The 17,580-nt window shown below is 20.5% G+C and overlaps 1 protein-coding gene across 1 annotated transcript; it reads left to right on the top strand.

Moving 5' to 3' along the window:
* The first annotated feature begins 4,184 nt into the window (after positions 1-4,184).
* LOC130957183 (uncharacterized) lies at positions 4,185-5,142 on the top strand. Its single transcript, XM_057884053.1, has 2 exons — positions 4,185-4,398; positions 4,495-5,142. The coding sequence occupies exons 1-2, from the start codon at positions 4,318-4,320 to the stop codon at positions 5,140-5,142; spliced, it is 729 nt and encodes a 242-aa protein (XP_057740036.1). The 5' UTR covers positions 4,185-4,317.
* Positions 5,143-17,580: the final 12,438 nt, after the last annotated feature.

Here is a 17,580-nt window from a genome sequence, read left to right as displayed (position 1 = left end):
TTTATTTGTTGCTTAGCACGTTTAATTTATTTACTTACTTACCCCTCAGGCTATTATATTTGAGAATTATTATATTGTTGAGATTATTGATTATCATGGCTTGAATTAGGAGCAACATATAGACCAACATGCTATAAGGTTGCAATTAAAAATGCTGTTCTTTGATCATGGTGTGGTATCAGTATCTGTTTCCCACTTTCCAATCAAACAATAAATTAACCTGCAATATCTGGCCAAAAAAATGAATTTCATGAACCCTAATCTGATCTGATGGAATTTACTATTTTTGGATGTAACAAAATAGAGTAGGAAATGAAGTTAAACCTGACATCATGTTTTCAATAGTAACAAGTGTACTAATAGTACTTATATATTATACACGTTCGAATTTAAATGTAGAAAAATAACAAACTGTATAGTATAAAAAATAGTATCATATTCATTTGGCAAAAATCCAACAGCTGTCTCTGATGAGATATCCTTTTCTGTTCCTTTTTTTCTTTTCTTTCCAAGTTTGCTTAATTAGCTATACTATTAGTCTTCTAATTCGACAATTATGTCACTGTCGATCTCTCATCCTCTGCTATATATGATTACTTTTGGAAAGGGTTGAATAATACATTTGTACTAAGTAAGAAAACATAAAATAACAATTAATAACAAAATTTCTGGTTATTTAAGTGTTTTTTTTTCAAATGGCTTTACATTGTTTATTGTAAGTAGAGAAATGGGACTATAATAAATGATTACATTAAGAATCCTAGTAAAATAAAGAAATAATAGGTGGGGTGTGATGAATATGATTTATGGGTTTTGTTAGGAGCAGCAGATGTTATTATCAGGATCCTGTTGTGTATAATTGTGTCAGCTGGAGGGAAACCGGAGATGCACAATAAGACAATAGAAGGAGCAACCAGATAAATCAAAATAAGTATTAATTTCTTTAACAAATTGATCTGGTTGCTGCACTATGCATAATGTATTGGAAGCATGAAAGAGATAATGGGAAACCAGATTCTGCTGTCAAAATAGAATTGGTTGAAGTTAGTTATGAATTTCCAGATATAGTAATTTAGTTATGTTAGTTACTATGGCAGTTGATGAAGACTAATTGATATATATATATATAGCCTCTGACTTAGGTAGAAGACTCGAGGCTTGTAATAATTTTCCAAATACTAAATCAAACTTCAGATTCATTTTTTATTGCTTTCTATTCTCTTCTTCCTCTGCTATTCATTTTTTAATTGCATTTTACTTTAATTAGTATGGATAATAACTTGCTTATTTTAATGTGTACAGGATATGGTTGGTAGAGACGGAGATCGCGGCCGTGGCCGTGGCCGAGGCCGAAAGGGGAGGCCTAGGCTTTCTACTGGTCAGCCCCTTGACTTGCATGCGGATCCATACTCTCTCGTTGGGTCATCATCTGACACGACTGCTCCAACCAATGGGAGACCGCCACCTATTGCTACTACTACCCCCTTCCTTCAGGAGCCTCAAATACAAATGATGCCTACTCCGGGTGTGCCAAGATCATGCACTCAACAAGCCAATGAACCTTCCAATACTGCCTCACATGGTGTGCAGAGTGATCCAGCTATTGTAGCTCCCAGTCGACCAGGATCTTGTGGGGAAAGACAAACCACATCTAATAGTACCCAAGATGCTCAGGGTTAAGGAGCATCCACTGCCACTGGTCACTCCAGCACAAGTGCTCCAAAGCTTAGATATGATGGTGCCAAATGGTTTGTTATTTGCTTTAAATTTTATGAATAATATGTCTCATTTTTACTAAGTAATATGTCATTATCATTTTTTTGGTTTTTGATGTAGTTGGCACCCACCTAAGCTTGGATTGAAGCGTATTTCTCAGGTTTTTAAGGAAAACTACAACAAGCCTTGGCTGAGTTTTGATGAGGCAGATGATGATATTCGGAAAATATGGTGGACTGAGTGGAGGGTAAATTTTATCTACCTTGTTTTACTGTGTTAATGAACTCTCTTCTGCTTCATTTGATTATTAAAGCCTAATATTGTTGAAGTTTACCCCTGCTGCCATCCATGTGCAAACCTTTGATTTGAATTTAAATCTTCACAAACATCAAACATGACACCCATTGGATTCTCGACAATAGTACTATTAAACTTGTGACTAGCCCAATCATGTGTAGTTGTGTACAAAGTTATGCATATCTATTATTATGCTTCTCTGTTTCACTTTTTTTTAATTCTTTTCTGTGTGGTATGAGAGAGAGAGAGAGAGAGAGAGAGAGAGAGAGGGTGTGTGGGTGTGTTTGAGTGTGGTGTTAGTGTTGAGAGAGCGTAGCTGTCTGTCTGCTTGCTTGCTTTTCCCTAATTTATGACTAAAAGTGACTTATGAGAGAGAGCAAGTGTGCGTGTATATGTGCAACTGTGCATTGCAAATTGAAACTATTTGCAGGATAAAGCTTATATATAATTGATGGCTTATATATAATTGTACCATAGACCTAAAGTTGTGGCTTTTGAGCTCTGAAGGATCATGTCTACAATCTAAATTAATAGCTTTCTTTAATTTAATTATTACCTTAATTTTTTCAACATTGTCTTAGATGAAACTAGGCACTCAACTCGAACTAGAAAAAAGATCAGCATATTTAGATGATTTTCACTACATGATTGTATTATCTAAACCTCATTATTGTTTTTCGTTTTATCCTAATATTTTACATAATTTTGCTATTAGAGAGAATTCTGATATCTTTAGATTATTATTACTTGTTAAACTCAACATTACTTGTTATTTATTTATCAGCAAAATAAATTTGTATCTGTTCAGAGGCTAAATTTTATTCCAATGATTTTTTTAAAATAGAAATGCTTTGACATTATTGATACGGAAGAGGATGATATCTATCAAGCTTGGAGGTTTAGGGCTGCCAAGCGCTTGCGAGGTATGCTCCATGCCATTCGCAAAAAAGGTGCCCGTCCATATTGGATCCCACCAGAAGTTCTTGGTGAATTGATGAGACGTTGGAACACTGATGCCTATAGACAACTACAGGCGAGAAATACAGCTGCCAGGAAATCGACTCGAGGTACTTCTCTTCACACTGCAGGAGGCACCACCTTTCCAGAAGCGAGGTTACGCTTAGTAAGTTGCTTATAGAATTTGTAATTTATATTTATATTATACAGAATTTGAATATAAATTGATAAAATAAATAATATGTATTTGCATGCACTATACATAGAAAGGACACAGTAGATAGCCTGCTTTATAATTCCTACTAATTATAAACAGAATACTTGGAAGGAGTGTGTGACACCAGATTGAAACAAGTTCATTAGGAGTGAAAGTAGATCATATTATCTTGACAAGGATTTATGATCTAACAGGACTTAGTTAATACATTGGTGATGAATAAGGTGATTTTTATTGTGTATATGGATCATCATCACACTTCATGCTGATATCATCAAGCTGCTATTTTCCAAATATACAAAGATGAGAGCTTTTTGTTTTGCTAGCAAGCACAGTGGGAAGTGGGAACTGCACATAACATATCTCCCATCCCACACATGAAAACAAAGCAATCATCAATTATTTCTTTGGAAGAGGGAGTTTAACTGATTTCCTTGGCCCATTTGCTGGACCCCACATTATTTATTTATTTATATAATTAATCAATTATTAAATCTTGCAGGAGAAAGAAACAAGTACATTAAACATTTAACAATGAACTGCTACTTTGCTTATAACTTTTCCAACCATTAATCTTGGTTTTCTTCTGATTTAGTAAGTCAGCACCGAGCAATAATATTTATTCCATTAAAGTAGACATCATTATTTTGTCTCTTATGACTAAGCCAAGGTTTTCTAACTCCAATTATGATCATGCTTCATAGTTAATTATTATGCTTATGCATGTAAGAGTGTTACTTAATTACTGTATGCAGTCTTCTAAGTAAGTCATTATCTATTTATCTTGTGCTTCATGAATTGCAAGACATAATGTTGGGGGCCATTGAAGGGTACCTAAGTACCTTTTTTTTATTATGGCATAATGACCAATTTGTATTATTACTGAAGTAGACATATGCTCTATAAGTTGGTACCAAAAGAGAGTGAAATCTGGTTATGCTTTGGTAAGCCTTAATCAATAGAGAGTGAAATCTGTTCTTAATAATGATCTTGATCTAGTTTCTTCTTGAATTGATGCAAACTGCTGAGTTTTATTTTCTGCTTAATCAATTGCTTAGTACAATACATCCCATATTACATGATAATTTGGTTACATTATGTAGAATCATTCGCTTGGAAGACAATCACGTATGGATGAGTTTTTTGAGCACACTCATACTCGCAAAGAGGATAGGACTCAATGGGTTGATGAACACTCCCGAAAGACAAAGGTAACTTACCTTTATTAATTGTAACTATTTTTTTATCTAATTATTATACATTATTAATACTTATAGTAGTTTATCAATAATTTCACCTCATTGTAGGATATATTTCAAGAGCGTATGTTTCAGGCTGACCAAGAGCGGCAGGCTGCTATAGAGGCTGGTGTAATTGATCCACCGCCTGTCTCTGAGGAAAGCATATGGATTGAGACAGTGGGTGGAAAACGAAGAGGTAGGGTATATGGCATGGGTGAGGTAAGGGACTCTTCCATGGTGCGGCCTCGAGTTGATGGGCCAACCACGACCACCAGCGCTGATGTTTTGGATCTTAGAGAACGAATCATAATACTCAATAGGGAAGTTGAACAATATGCCGCTAAATATAGAGAGCTTGAAGACCGCTACCAAAGGGAGAAAAGAGAGTGGCAACAGACTGTTGAATCCTTGCGTGAGGATCTCAACATCAGTAACTCACAGATGGATCAATTTAGTCATCAGTTGAGCAGTTTGACTGAGTATGTGAGAGCCATGGGTCCTAGTAGTTCTGGATCACGTGTTCCCCCACCTCCTCCTTTTACTTTCCCAAGCTCTCAGAAAAGCACAGCCCCAGCCCCAGTCCCAACCCCAACCCCAGGTAGAAAACTTCCACCTATTCTGCAGCGACCAGGACAACCACAGAGTTCTCAAAGGGAGGATGATTCTAACGACGATTTTGATGACTCAGATGATTATTTAGACGAGTATGAGTAGGTTATTTAATTACTTTACTTTGAATATTTTGTATTATTAGTAGATTGCAATTTAAACGAATATAAGTCTAAGTTTAGTTATTTATCTTGTCTTGAGTCTTTATGTTAGAGGGTTATTTATTATTTTGATAAGTTTGTAAACTCATTATCTAATATTTAGTATAAATTTTATTTTTATATTTAAAAGTTTATTTGTCTTGTTATCTAATATTCTGTTTAAATTTTATTTTATATTTAAAAGTTTATTTGTATTAACGGTTTACTATTTTTCAAATAGAAAAAATGAATTAAAACATATAACTATTAAAATCGACGGCAACGTTGTCGATTTTATTCAAGCCTATATCGACGGCTTTAGCGTCGATTTTATTAAACATATTATAGACAGCGGTGTTGTTGATTTTATTAAGTTAAATATCGACGGCAATAGTGTCGATTTTATTCAAGCATATATCGACGGCTTTAGCGTCGATTTTATTAAACATATTATAGACAGCAGTGTTGTTAATTTTATTAAGTTAAATATCGACAAAAAGGCTGTCGATTTTATTAAATCAATTATCGACAGAGAAGACGTCGATTTTAAATAATAATATCGACAGCAATGTTGTCGATTTTATTAAGAATGTAAAATTCTCACACCCATATTACAGACGGAATGGACGTCCATTTTATTAGATTATTATCGACGGCTATGTAAGCCGTCGATTTTATTAGCATTTTGAAAAATCGACAGGCTTTATAGCGACCAACTGCGCCGTTTATTTTGCCGTCGAATTTCAATATTATCGACGGCTAAGCCGTCGATTTGGCCGTCGATTTTAACGACGTTTCTTGTAGTGCAAAAAAGAGATCTGTAAATTTATTATTTTTTTAAATTTTTAAAATAAAAAATATTTTTTCTAATTGTAAAAAAATAAAAAATTCTAAAAACATTAAAAAAATAAAAAAATAAAATTTTTTTATTTTTTAAATTAATTTATTCTTAATTTGAGAACAAGTGCAGCAAAAAAAAGTCAACTATTTGTGTGTAGCATTATCCGGAGATAAAAAATAAAAAATATTTTAAAAAAAATAAAAATTTTATAAAACTAAATTTTTTATTTTTGAATTTTTAAATTATATTATTAAATGTTTTTTATTTAAATAATAAAATTAAAATAAAGTCTAGCAATATCTAATAAACAACAGATCTTTAAATTTATTATTTTTTTAAAATTTTTAAACGAAAAAATATCTTTTTCTAATTGTAAAAAAATAAAAATTCCAAAAATATCCAAAAATAAAAAATTAAAATATTAAATTTTTTAAATTAATTTATTCTTAATTTATGAACAAGTGCAGCAAAAAAAGTCAACTGTGTGTGTCAAGCATTATCCGGTGAATAAAAAGATAAAAAATATTTTTAAAAAAATAAAAAATTTTAAAAAACTAAATTTTTTATTTCTGAATTTTTAAATTATATTATTTAATGTTTTTTATTTAAATCAGAAAAATAAAATAAAGTCTAGCAATATCTAATAAAAAACAAATCTGTAAATTTATTATATTTTTTTAATTTTTAAACCAAAAAAATATTTTTTCAAATTGTAAAAAAATAAAAATTCCAAAAATATGCAAAAAATAAAAAAATTAAATTTTTAAATTTTTTAAATTAATTTATTCTTAATTTGAGAACAAGTGCAGCAAAAAAAGTCAACTATCTAGGTGTAGCATTATCCGGTGATAAAAAAATAAAAAATATTTTAAAAAAATTAAAAAATTTAAAAAACTAAATTTTTTATTTTTGAATTTTTAAATTATATTATTTAATGTTTTTTATTTAAATAATAAAATTAAAATAAAGTCTGGCAATATCTAACAAACAACAGAACTGTAAATTTATTATTTTTTTAAATTTTTAAAATAAAAAAATATATTTTTCTAATTGTAAAAAATAAAAAATTCTAAAAACATTCAAAAAATAAAAAAATAAAAATTTTTAATTTTTTAAATTAATTTATTCTTAATTTGAGAACAAGTGCAGCAAAAAAAAGTTAACTATTTGTGTGTAGCATTATCCGGAGATAAAAAATAAAAAATATTTTTAAAAAAATAAAAATTTTATAAAACTAAATTTTTTATTTTTGAATTTTTAAATTATATTATTAAATATTTTTTGTTTAAATAATAAAATTAAAATAAAGTCTAGCAATATCTAATAAACAACAGATCTTTAAATTTATTATTTTTTTAAAATTTTTAAACGAAAAAATATCTTTTTCTAATTGTAAAAAAATAAAAAATTCCAAAAATATCCAAAAAATAAAAAAAATTAAAATATTAAATTTTTTAAATTAATTTATTCTTAATTTGTGAACAATTGCAGCAAAAAAGGTCAACTGTGTGTGTCAAGCATTATCCGGTGAATAAAAAGATAAAAAATATTTAAAAAAAAATTTAAAAAACTAAATTTTTTATTTCTGAATTTTTAAATTATATTATTTAATATTTTTTATTTAAATCAGAAAAATAAAATAAAATCTAGCAATATCTAATAAAAAACAAATCTGTAAATTTATTATATTTTTTTAATTTTTAAACCAAAAAAATATTTTTTCAAATTGTAAAAAAATAAAAATTCCAAAAATATGCAAAAAATAAAAAAATTGAATTTTTAAATTTTTTAAATTAATTTATTCTTAATTTGAAAACAAGTGCAGCAAAAAAAGTCAACTATCTAGGTGTAGGATTATCCGGTGATAAAAAAATAAAAAATATTTTAAAAAAATTAAAAACTTTAAAAACTAAATTTTTTATTTTTGAATTTTTAAATTATATTATTTAATGTTTTTTATTTAAATAATAAAATTAAAATAAAGTCTGGCAATATCTAACAAACAACAGATCTGTAAATTTATTATTTTTTTAAATTTTTAAAATAAAAAAATATTTGTTCTAATTGAAAAAAAATAAAAAATTCTAAAAAAATTAAAAAAATAAAAAAAATTTTAATTTTTTAAATTAATTTATTCTTAATTTGAGAACAAGTGCAGCAAAAAAAAGTGAACTATTTGTGTGTAGCATTATCCGGAGATAAAAAATAAAAAATATTTTAAAAAAAATAAAAAATTTTATAAAACTAAATTTTTTATTTTTGAATTTTTAAATTATACTATTAAATGTTTTTTATTTAAATAATAAAATTAAAATAAAGTCTAGCAATATCTAATAAACAACAGATCTTTAAATTTATTATTTTTTTAAAATTTTTAAACGAAAAAATATCTTTTTCTAATTGTAAAAAAATAAAAATTCCAAAAATATCCAAAAATAAAAAAAATTAAAATATTAAATTTTTTAAATTAATTTATTCTTAATTTGTGAACAATTGCAGCAAAAAAGGTCAACTGTGTGTGTCAAGCATTATCCGGTGAATAAAAAGATAAAAAAATTTAAAAAAAAATTCAAAAAACTAAATTTTTTATTTCTGAATTTTTAAATTATATTATTTAATATTTTTTATTTAAATCAGAAAAATAAAATAAAGTCTAGCAATATCTAATAAAAAACAAATCTGTAAATTTATTATATTTTTTTAATTTTTAAACCAAAAAAATATTTTTTCAAATTGTAAAAAAATAAAAATTCCAAAAATATGCAAAAAATAAAAAAATTAAATTTTTAAATTTTTTAAATTAATTTATTCTTAATTTGAGAACAAGTGCAGCAAAAAAAGTCAACTATCTAGGTGTAGCATTATCCGGTGATAAAAAAATAAAAATATTTTAAAAAAATTAAAAACTTTAAAAAACTAAATTTTTTATTTTTGAAATTTTTAAATTATATTATTTAATGTTTTTTATTTAAATAATAAAATTAAAATAAAGTCTGGCAATATCTAACAAACAACAGATCTGTAAATTTATTATTTTTTTAAATTTTTAAAATAAAAAAATATTTTTTCTAATTGTAAAAAAATAAAAAATTCTAAAAACATTAAAAAAATAAAAAATTTTTAATTTTTTAAATTAATTTATTCTTAATTTGAGAACAAGTGCAGCAAAAAAAAGTTAACTATTTGTGTGTAGCATTATCCGGAGATAAAAAATAAAAAATATTTTAAAAAAATAAAAATTTTATAAAACTAAATTTTTTATTTTTGAATTTTTAAATTATATTATTAAATGTTTTTTATTTAAATAATAAAATTAAAATAAAGTCTAGCAATATCTAATAAACAACAGATCTGTAAATTTATTATTTTTTAAAATTTTTAAACTAAAAAATATCTTTTCTAATTGTAAAAAAATAAAAAATTCCAAAAATATCCAAAAAATTAAAAAAATTAAAATATTAAATTTTTTAAATTAATTTATTCTTAATTTGTGAACAATTGCAGCAAAAAAGGTCAACTGTGTGTGTCAAGCATTATCCGGTGAATAAAAAGATAAAAAAATTTAAAAAAAATTCAAAAAACTAAATTTTTTATTTCTGAATTTTTAAATTATATTATTTAATATTTTTTATTTAAATCAGAAAAATAAAATAAAGTCTAGCAATATCTAATAAAAAACAAATCTGTAAATTTATTATATTTTTTTAACTTTTAAACCAAAAAAATATTTTTTCAAATTGTAAAAAAATAAAAATTCCAAAAATATGCAAAAAATAAAAAAATTAAATTTTTAAATTTTTTAAATTAATTTATTCTTAATTTGAAAACAAGTGCAGCAAAAAAAGTCAACTATCTAGGTGTAGCATTATCCGGTGATAAAAAAATAAAAAATATTTTAAAAAAATTAAAAATTTAAAAAACTAAATTTTTTATTTTTGAATTTTTAAATTATATTATTTAATGTTTTTTATTTAAATAATAAAATTAAAATAAAGTCTGGCAATATCTAACAAACAACAGATCTGTAAATTTATTATTTTTTTAAATTTTTAAAATAAAAAAATATTTTTTCTAATTGAAAAAAAATAAAAAATTCTAAAAAAATTAAAAAAATAAAAAAATTTTAATTTTTTAAATTAATTTATTCTTAATTTGAGAACAAGTGCAGCAAAAAAAAGTTAACTATTTGTGTGTAGCATTATCCGGAGATAAAAAATAAAAAATATTTTTAAAAAAATAAAAAATTTTATAAAACTAAATTTTTTATTTTTGAATTTTTAAATTATATTATTAAATGTTTTTTATTTAAATAATAAAATTAAAATAAAGTCTAGCAATATCTAATAAACAACAGATCTTTAAATTTATTATTTTTTTAAAATTTTTAAACGAAAAAATATCTTTTTCTAATTGTAAAAAAATAAAAAATTCCAAAAATATCCAAAAAATAAAAAAAATTAAAATATTAAATTTTTTAAATTAATTTATTCTTAATTTGTGAACAATTGCAGCAAAAAAAGTCAACTGTGTGTGTCAAGCATTATCCGGTGAATAAAAAGATAAAAAAATTTAAAAAAAATTCAAAAAACTAAATTTTTTATTTCTGAATTTTTAAATTATATTATTTAATATTTTTTATTTAAATCAGAAAAATAAAATAAAGTCTAGCAATATCTAATAAAAAACAAATCTGTAAATTTATTATATTTTTTAATTTTTAAACCAAAAAAATATTTTTTCAAATTGTAAAAAAATAAAAATTCCAAAAATATGCAAAAAATAAAAAAATTAAATTTTTAAATTTTTAAATTAATTTATTCTTAATTTGAGAACAAGTGCAGCAAAAAAAGTCAACTATCTAGGTGTAGCATTATCCGGTGATAAAAAAATAAAAATATTTAAAAAAATTAAAAATTTAAAAACTAAATTTTTTATTTTTGAATTTTTAAATTATATTATTTAATGTTTTTATTTAAATAATAAAAATAAAATAAAGTCTGGCAATATCTAACAAACAACAGATCTGTAAATTTATTATTTTTTAAATTTTAAAATAAAAAATATTTGTTCTAATTGAAAAAAAATAAAAAATTCTAAAAAAATTAAAAAAATAAAAAAAATTTTAATTTTTTAAATTAATTTATTCTTAATTTGAGAACAAGTGCAGCAAAAAAAGTCAACTATTTGTGTGTAGCATTATCCGGAGATAAAAAATAAAAATATTTTAAAAAAATAAAAAATTTTAAAAAACTAAATTTTTTATTTTTGAATTTTTAAATTATATTATTAAATATTTTTTATTTAAATAATAAAATTAAAATAAAGTCTAGCAATATCTAATAAACAACAGATCTGTAAATTTATTATTTTTTAAAATTTTTAAACTAAAAAATATCTTTTTCGAATTGTAAAAAAATAAAAAATTCCAAAAATATCCAAAAAATAAAAAAAATTAAAATATTAAATTTTTTAAATTAATTTATTCTTCATTTGTGAACAAGTGCAGCAAAAAAAAGTCAACTGTGTGTGTCAAGCATTATCCGGTGAATAAAAAGATAAAAAATATTTTTAAAAAAATAAAAAATTTTAAAAAACTAAATTTTTTATTTCTGAATTTTTAAATTATATTATTTAATGTTTTTGTTTAAATCAGAAAAATAAAATAAAGTATAGCAATATCTAATAAAAAACAAATCTGTAAATTTATTATATTTTTTTAATTTTTAAACCAAAAAAATATTTTTTCAAATTGTAAAAAAATAAAAATTCCAAAAATATGCAAAAAATAAAAAATTAAATTTTTAAATTTTTTAAATTAATTTATTCTTAATTTGAGAACAAGTGCATCAAAAAAAGTCAACTATCTTGGTGTGGCATTATTCGGTGATAAAAAAATAAAAAATATTTTAAAAAATTAAAAACTTTAAAAAACTAAATTTTTTATTTTTGAATTTTTAAATTATATTATTTAATGTTTTTATTTAAATAATAAAATTAAAATAAAGTCTGGCAATATCTAACAAACAACAGATCTGTAAATTTATTATTTTTTTAAATTTTTGAAATAAAAAAATATTTTTTTCTAATTGTAAAAAAATTAAAAAAATAAAAATTTTTAATTTTTTAAATTAATTTATTCTTAATTTGAGAACAAGTGCAGCAAAAAAAAGTCAACTATTTGTGTGTAGCATTATTCGGAGATAAAAAATAAAAAATATTTTTAAAAAAATAAAAAATATTTTTAAAAAAATAAAAATTTTATAAAACTAAATTTTTTATTTTTGAATTTTTAAATTATATTATTAAATGTTTTTTATTTAAATAATAAAATTAAAATAAAGTCTAGCAATATCTAATAAACAACAGATTTGTAAATTTATTATTTTTTTAAAATTTTTAAATAAAAAAATATCTTTTTCTAATTGTAAAAAAATAAAAATTCCAAAAATATCCAAAAAATAAAAAAAATTAAAATATTAAATTTTTTAAATTAATTTATTCTTAATTTGTGAATAAGTGCAGCAAAAAAAGTCAACTGTGTGTGTCAAGCATTATCCGGTGAATAAAAAGATAAAAAATATTTTTAAAAAAATAAAAATTTTTAAAAACTAAATTTTTTATTTCTGAATTTTTAAATTATATTATTTAATGTTTTTTATTTAAATCAGAAAAATAAAATAAAGCCTAGCAATATCTAATAAACAACAGATCTGTAAATTTATTATTTTTTTTTAATTTTTAAACTAAAAATAATATTTTTTCTAATTGTAAAAAATAAAAAATTCAAAAAACTATCCAAAAAATAAAAAAATTAAAATTTTAAATTTTTTAAATTAATTTATTCTTAATTTGAGAACAAGTGCAGTAAAAAAAGTCAACTATCTGAGTGTAGCATTATCCGGTGAATAAAAAATAAAAATATTTTTAAAAAAATTAAAAATTTTAAAATCTAAATTTTTTATTTTTGAATTTTAAATTATATTATTAAATGTTTTTTATTTAAATAATAAAAAAATAAAGTCCAGCAATATCTAATAAACAACAGATCTGTAACTTTATTATTTTTTTATTTTAAACTAAATTTTTTTCTAGTTGTAAAAAATAAAAAATTCCAAAAATATACCAAAAAATTAAAAATTAAATTTTTAAAATTAATTTATTCTTAATTTGTGAACAAGTGCAGCAAAAAAAGTCAACTGTCAAAGTGTAGCATTATCTGGTGAATAAAAAAATAAAAAATTTTATAAAACTAAATTTTTTATTTTTGAATTTTTAAATTATATTTTTAAATGATTTTATTTAAATAATAAAATTAAAATAAAGTCTAGCACTATCTAATAAACAACAGATCTGTAAATTTATTATTTTTTAAAATTTTTAAACTATAAAATATCTTTTTCTAATTGTAAAAACATAAAAAAATTCCAAAGATATCCAAAAAATAAAAAAAATAAAATATTTAATTTTTAAATTAATTAATTCTTAATTTGTGAACAAGTGAAGCAAAAAAAGTCAACTGTGTGTGTCTAGTATTATCTGGTGAATAAAAAAATTAAAAATTTTAAAAAACTAAATTTTTTATTTCTGAATTTTCAAATTATATTATTTAATGTTTTTTATTTAAATCAGAAAAATAAAATAAAGCCTAGCAATATCTAATAAAAAACAAATATGTAAATTTATTATATTTTTTTAATTTTTAAACCAAAAAAATATTTTTTCAAATTGTAAAAAAATAAAAATTCCAAAAATATTCAAAAAATAAAAAATTAAATTTTTAAATTTTTTAAATTAATTTATTCTTAATTTGAGAACAAGTGCAGTAAAAAAAGTCAACTATCTGAGTGTAGCATTATCCGGTGAATAAAAAAATAAAAAATATTTTTAAAAAATTAAAAATTTTAAAAAACTAAATTTTTTATTTTTTAATTTTTAAATTATATTATTAAATGTTTTTTATTTAAATAATAAAATTAAAATAAAGTATAGCAATATCTAATAAACAACAAATCTGTAAATTTGTTATTTTTTTAAAATTTTTAAACTAAAAAAATATATTTTTCTAATTCTAAAAAAATAAAAAATTCCAAAAGTATCCAAAAAATAAAAATATTAAAATATTAAATATTTTAAATTTATTTATTCTTAATTTGTGAACAAGTGCTGCAAAAAAAAATCAATTATCTGGGTTTAGCATTATCCGATGAATAAAAAAATAAAAAATATTTTTAAAAAAATTAAAAATTTTAAAAAACTAAATTTTTTATTTTTGAATTTTTAAATTACATTAAATTTTTTTTATTTAAATAAGAAAAATAAAATAAAGTCTAGCAATATCTAACAAACAACAGATTTTTAAATTTATTATTTTTTAAAATTTTTAAATTAAAAAAAATTTCTAATTGTAAAAAAATAAAAAATTCTAAAAATATCCAAAAAATAAAAAAATTAAAATTTTAAATTTTTTAAATTAATTTATTCTTAATTTGAGAACAAGTGCAGTAAAAAGAGTAAACTATTTGGGTGTAGCATTATCCGGTGAATAAAAAAATAAAAATATTTTAAAAAAAATTAAAAATTTTAAAAATCTAAATTTTTTATTTTTGAATTTTAAATTATACTATTAAATGTTTTTATTTAAATAATAAAAAAATAAAGTCCAGCAATATCTAGTAAACAACAGATCTGTAACTTTATTATTTTTTTTATTTTAAACTAAATTTTTTTTCAAGTTGTAAAAAAATAAAAAATTCCAAAAATATACCAAAAAATTCAAAAATTAAATTTTTAAAATTAATTTATTCTTAATTTGTGAACAAGTGCAGCAAAAAAAAGTCAACTGTCAGAGTGTAGCATTATCTGGTGAATAAAAAAATAAAAAATTTTATAAAACTAAATTTTTTATTTTTGAATTTTTAAATTATATTTTTAAATGATTTTATTTAAATAATAAAATTAAAATAAAGTCTAGCACTATCTAATAAACAACAGATCTGTAAATTTATTATTTTTTAAAATTTTTAAACTAAAAAATATCTTTTTCTAATTGTAAAAACATAAAAAAATTCCAAAGATATCCAAAAAATAAAAAAAATTAAAATATTTAATTTTTTAAATTAATTAATTCTTAATTTGTGAACAAGTGAAGCAAAAAAAGTCAACTGTGTGTCTAGCATTATCTGGTGAATAAAAAAATTAAAAATTTTAAAAAACTAAATTTTTTATTTCTGAATTTTCAAATTATATTATTTAATGTTTTTTATTTAAATTAGAAAAATAAAATAAAGTCTAGCAATATCTAATAAAAAACAAATCTGTAAATTTATTATATTTTTTTTAAAATTTTTAAACGAAAAGATATCTTTTTCTAATTGTAAAAAAATAAAAAATTCCAAAAATATCCAAAAAATAAAAAAAAATTAAAATATTAAATTTTTTAAATTAATTTATTCTTAATTTGTGAACAATTGCAGCAAAAAAGGTCAACTGTGTGTGTCAAGCATTATCCGGTGAATAAAAAGATAAAAAATATTTAAAAAAAAATTCAAAAAACTAAATTTTTTATTTCTGAATTTTTAAATTATATTATTTAATATTTTTTGTTTAAATCAGAAAAATAAAATAAAGTCTAGCAATATCTAATAAAAAACAAATCTGTAAATTTATTATATTTTTTTAACTTTTAAACCAAAAAAATATTTTTTCAAATTGTAAAAAAATAAAAATTCCAAAAATATGCAAAAAATAAAAAAATTAAATTTTTAAATTTTTAAATTAATTTATTCTTAATTTGAAAACAAGTGCAGCAAAAAAAGTCAACTATCTAGGTGTAGCATTATCCGGTGATAAAAAAATAAAAAATATTTTAAAAAAATTAAAAATTTAAAAAACTAAATTTTTTATTTTTGAATTTTTAAATTATATTATTTAATGTTTTTTATTTAAATAATAAAAATAAAAGTAAAGTCTGGCAATATCTAACAAACAACAGATCTGTAAATTATTATTTTTTAAATTTTAAAATAAAAAAATATTTGTTCTAATTGAAAAAAAAATAAAAATTCTAAAAAAATTAAAAAAAAAAAAAATTTTAATTTTTTAAATTAATTTATTCTTAATTTGAGAACAAGTGCAGCAAAAAAAGTTAACTATTGTGTGTAGCATTATCCGGAGATAAAAATAAAAAATATTTTAAAAAAAATAAAAAATTTTAAAACTAAATTTTTTATTTTTGAATTTTTAAATTATATTATTAAATGTTTTTTATTTAAATAATAAAATTAAAATAAAGTCTAGCAATATCTAATAAACAACAGATCTGTAAATTTATTATTTTTTTAAAATTTTTAAACGAAAAAATATCTTTTTCTAATTGTAAAAAAATAAAAAATTCCAAAAATATCCAAAAAATAAAAAAATTAAAATATTAAATTTTTAAATTAATTTATTCTTCATTTGTGAACAAGTGCAGCAAAAAAAAGTCAACTGTGTGTGTCAAGCATTATCCGGTGAATAAAAAAATAAAAATATTTTTAAAAAAATAAAAAATTTAAAAAACTAAATTTTTTATTTCTGAATTTTTAAATTATATTATTTAATGTTTTATTTAAATCAGAAAAATAAAATAAAGTATAGCAATATCTAATAAAAACAAATCTGTAAATTTATTATATTTTTTTAATTTTTTAAACCAAAAAATATTTTTTCAAATTGTAAAAAAATAAAAATTCCAAAAATATGCAAAAAATAAAAATTAAATTTTTAAATTTTTTAAATTAATTTATTCTTAATTTGAGAACAAGTGCATCAAAAAAAGTCAACTATCTTGGTGTGGCATTATTCGGTGATAAAAAAATAAAAAATATTTTAAAAAATTAAAAACTTTAAAAAACTAAATTTTTTATTTTTGAATTTTTAAATTATATTATTTAATGTTTTTTATTTAAATAATAAAATTAAAATAAAGTCTGGCAATATCTAACAAACAACAGATCTGTAAATTTATTATTTTATTAAATTTTTGAAATAAAAAAATATTTTTTTCTAATTGTAAAAAAATTTAAAAAATAAAAATTTTTAATTTTTTAAATTAATTTATTCTTAATTTGAGAACAAGTGCAGCAAAAAAAAGTCAACTATTTGTGTGTAGCATTATTCGGAGATAAAAAATAAAAATATTTTTAAAAAAATAAAAAATATTTTTAAAAAATAAAAATTTGATAAAACTAAATTTTGAATTTTTAAATTATATTATTAAATGTTTTTTATTTAAATAATAAAATTACAAGAAAGTCTAGCAATATCTAATAAACAACAGATTTGTAAATTTATTATTTTTTTAAAATTTTTAAATAAAAAAATATCTTTTCTAATTGTAAAAAAATAAAAAATTCCAAAAATATCCAAAAAATAAAAAAATTAAAATATTAAATTTTTTAAATTAATTTATTCTTAATTTGTGAATAAGTGCAGCAAAAAAAGTCAACTGTCTGGGTGTGTAGCATTATCCGGTAAATAAAAAAATAAAAAATATTTTAAAAAAATAAAAAATTTGAAAAAACT

The sequence above is a fragment of the Arachis stenosperma genome, chromosome 10, assembly GCF_014773155.1.
Source record: "Arachis stenosperma cultivar V10309 chromosome 10, arast.V10309.gnm1.PFL2, whole genome shotgun sequence".
Lineage (NCBI taxonomy): Eukaryota > Viridiplantae > Streptophyta > Magnoliopsida > Fabales > Fabaceae > Arachis > Arachis stenosperma.
Note: the sequence above shows the minus strand (reverse complement) of the source record. Positions and strands in the feature narration are given on the sequence as shown.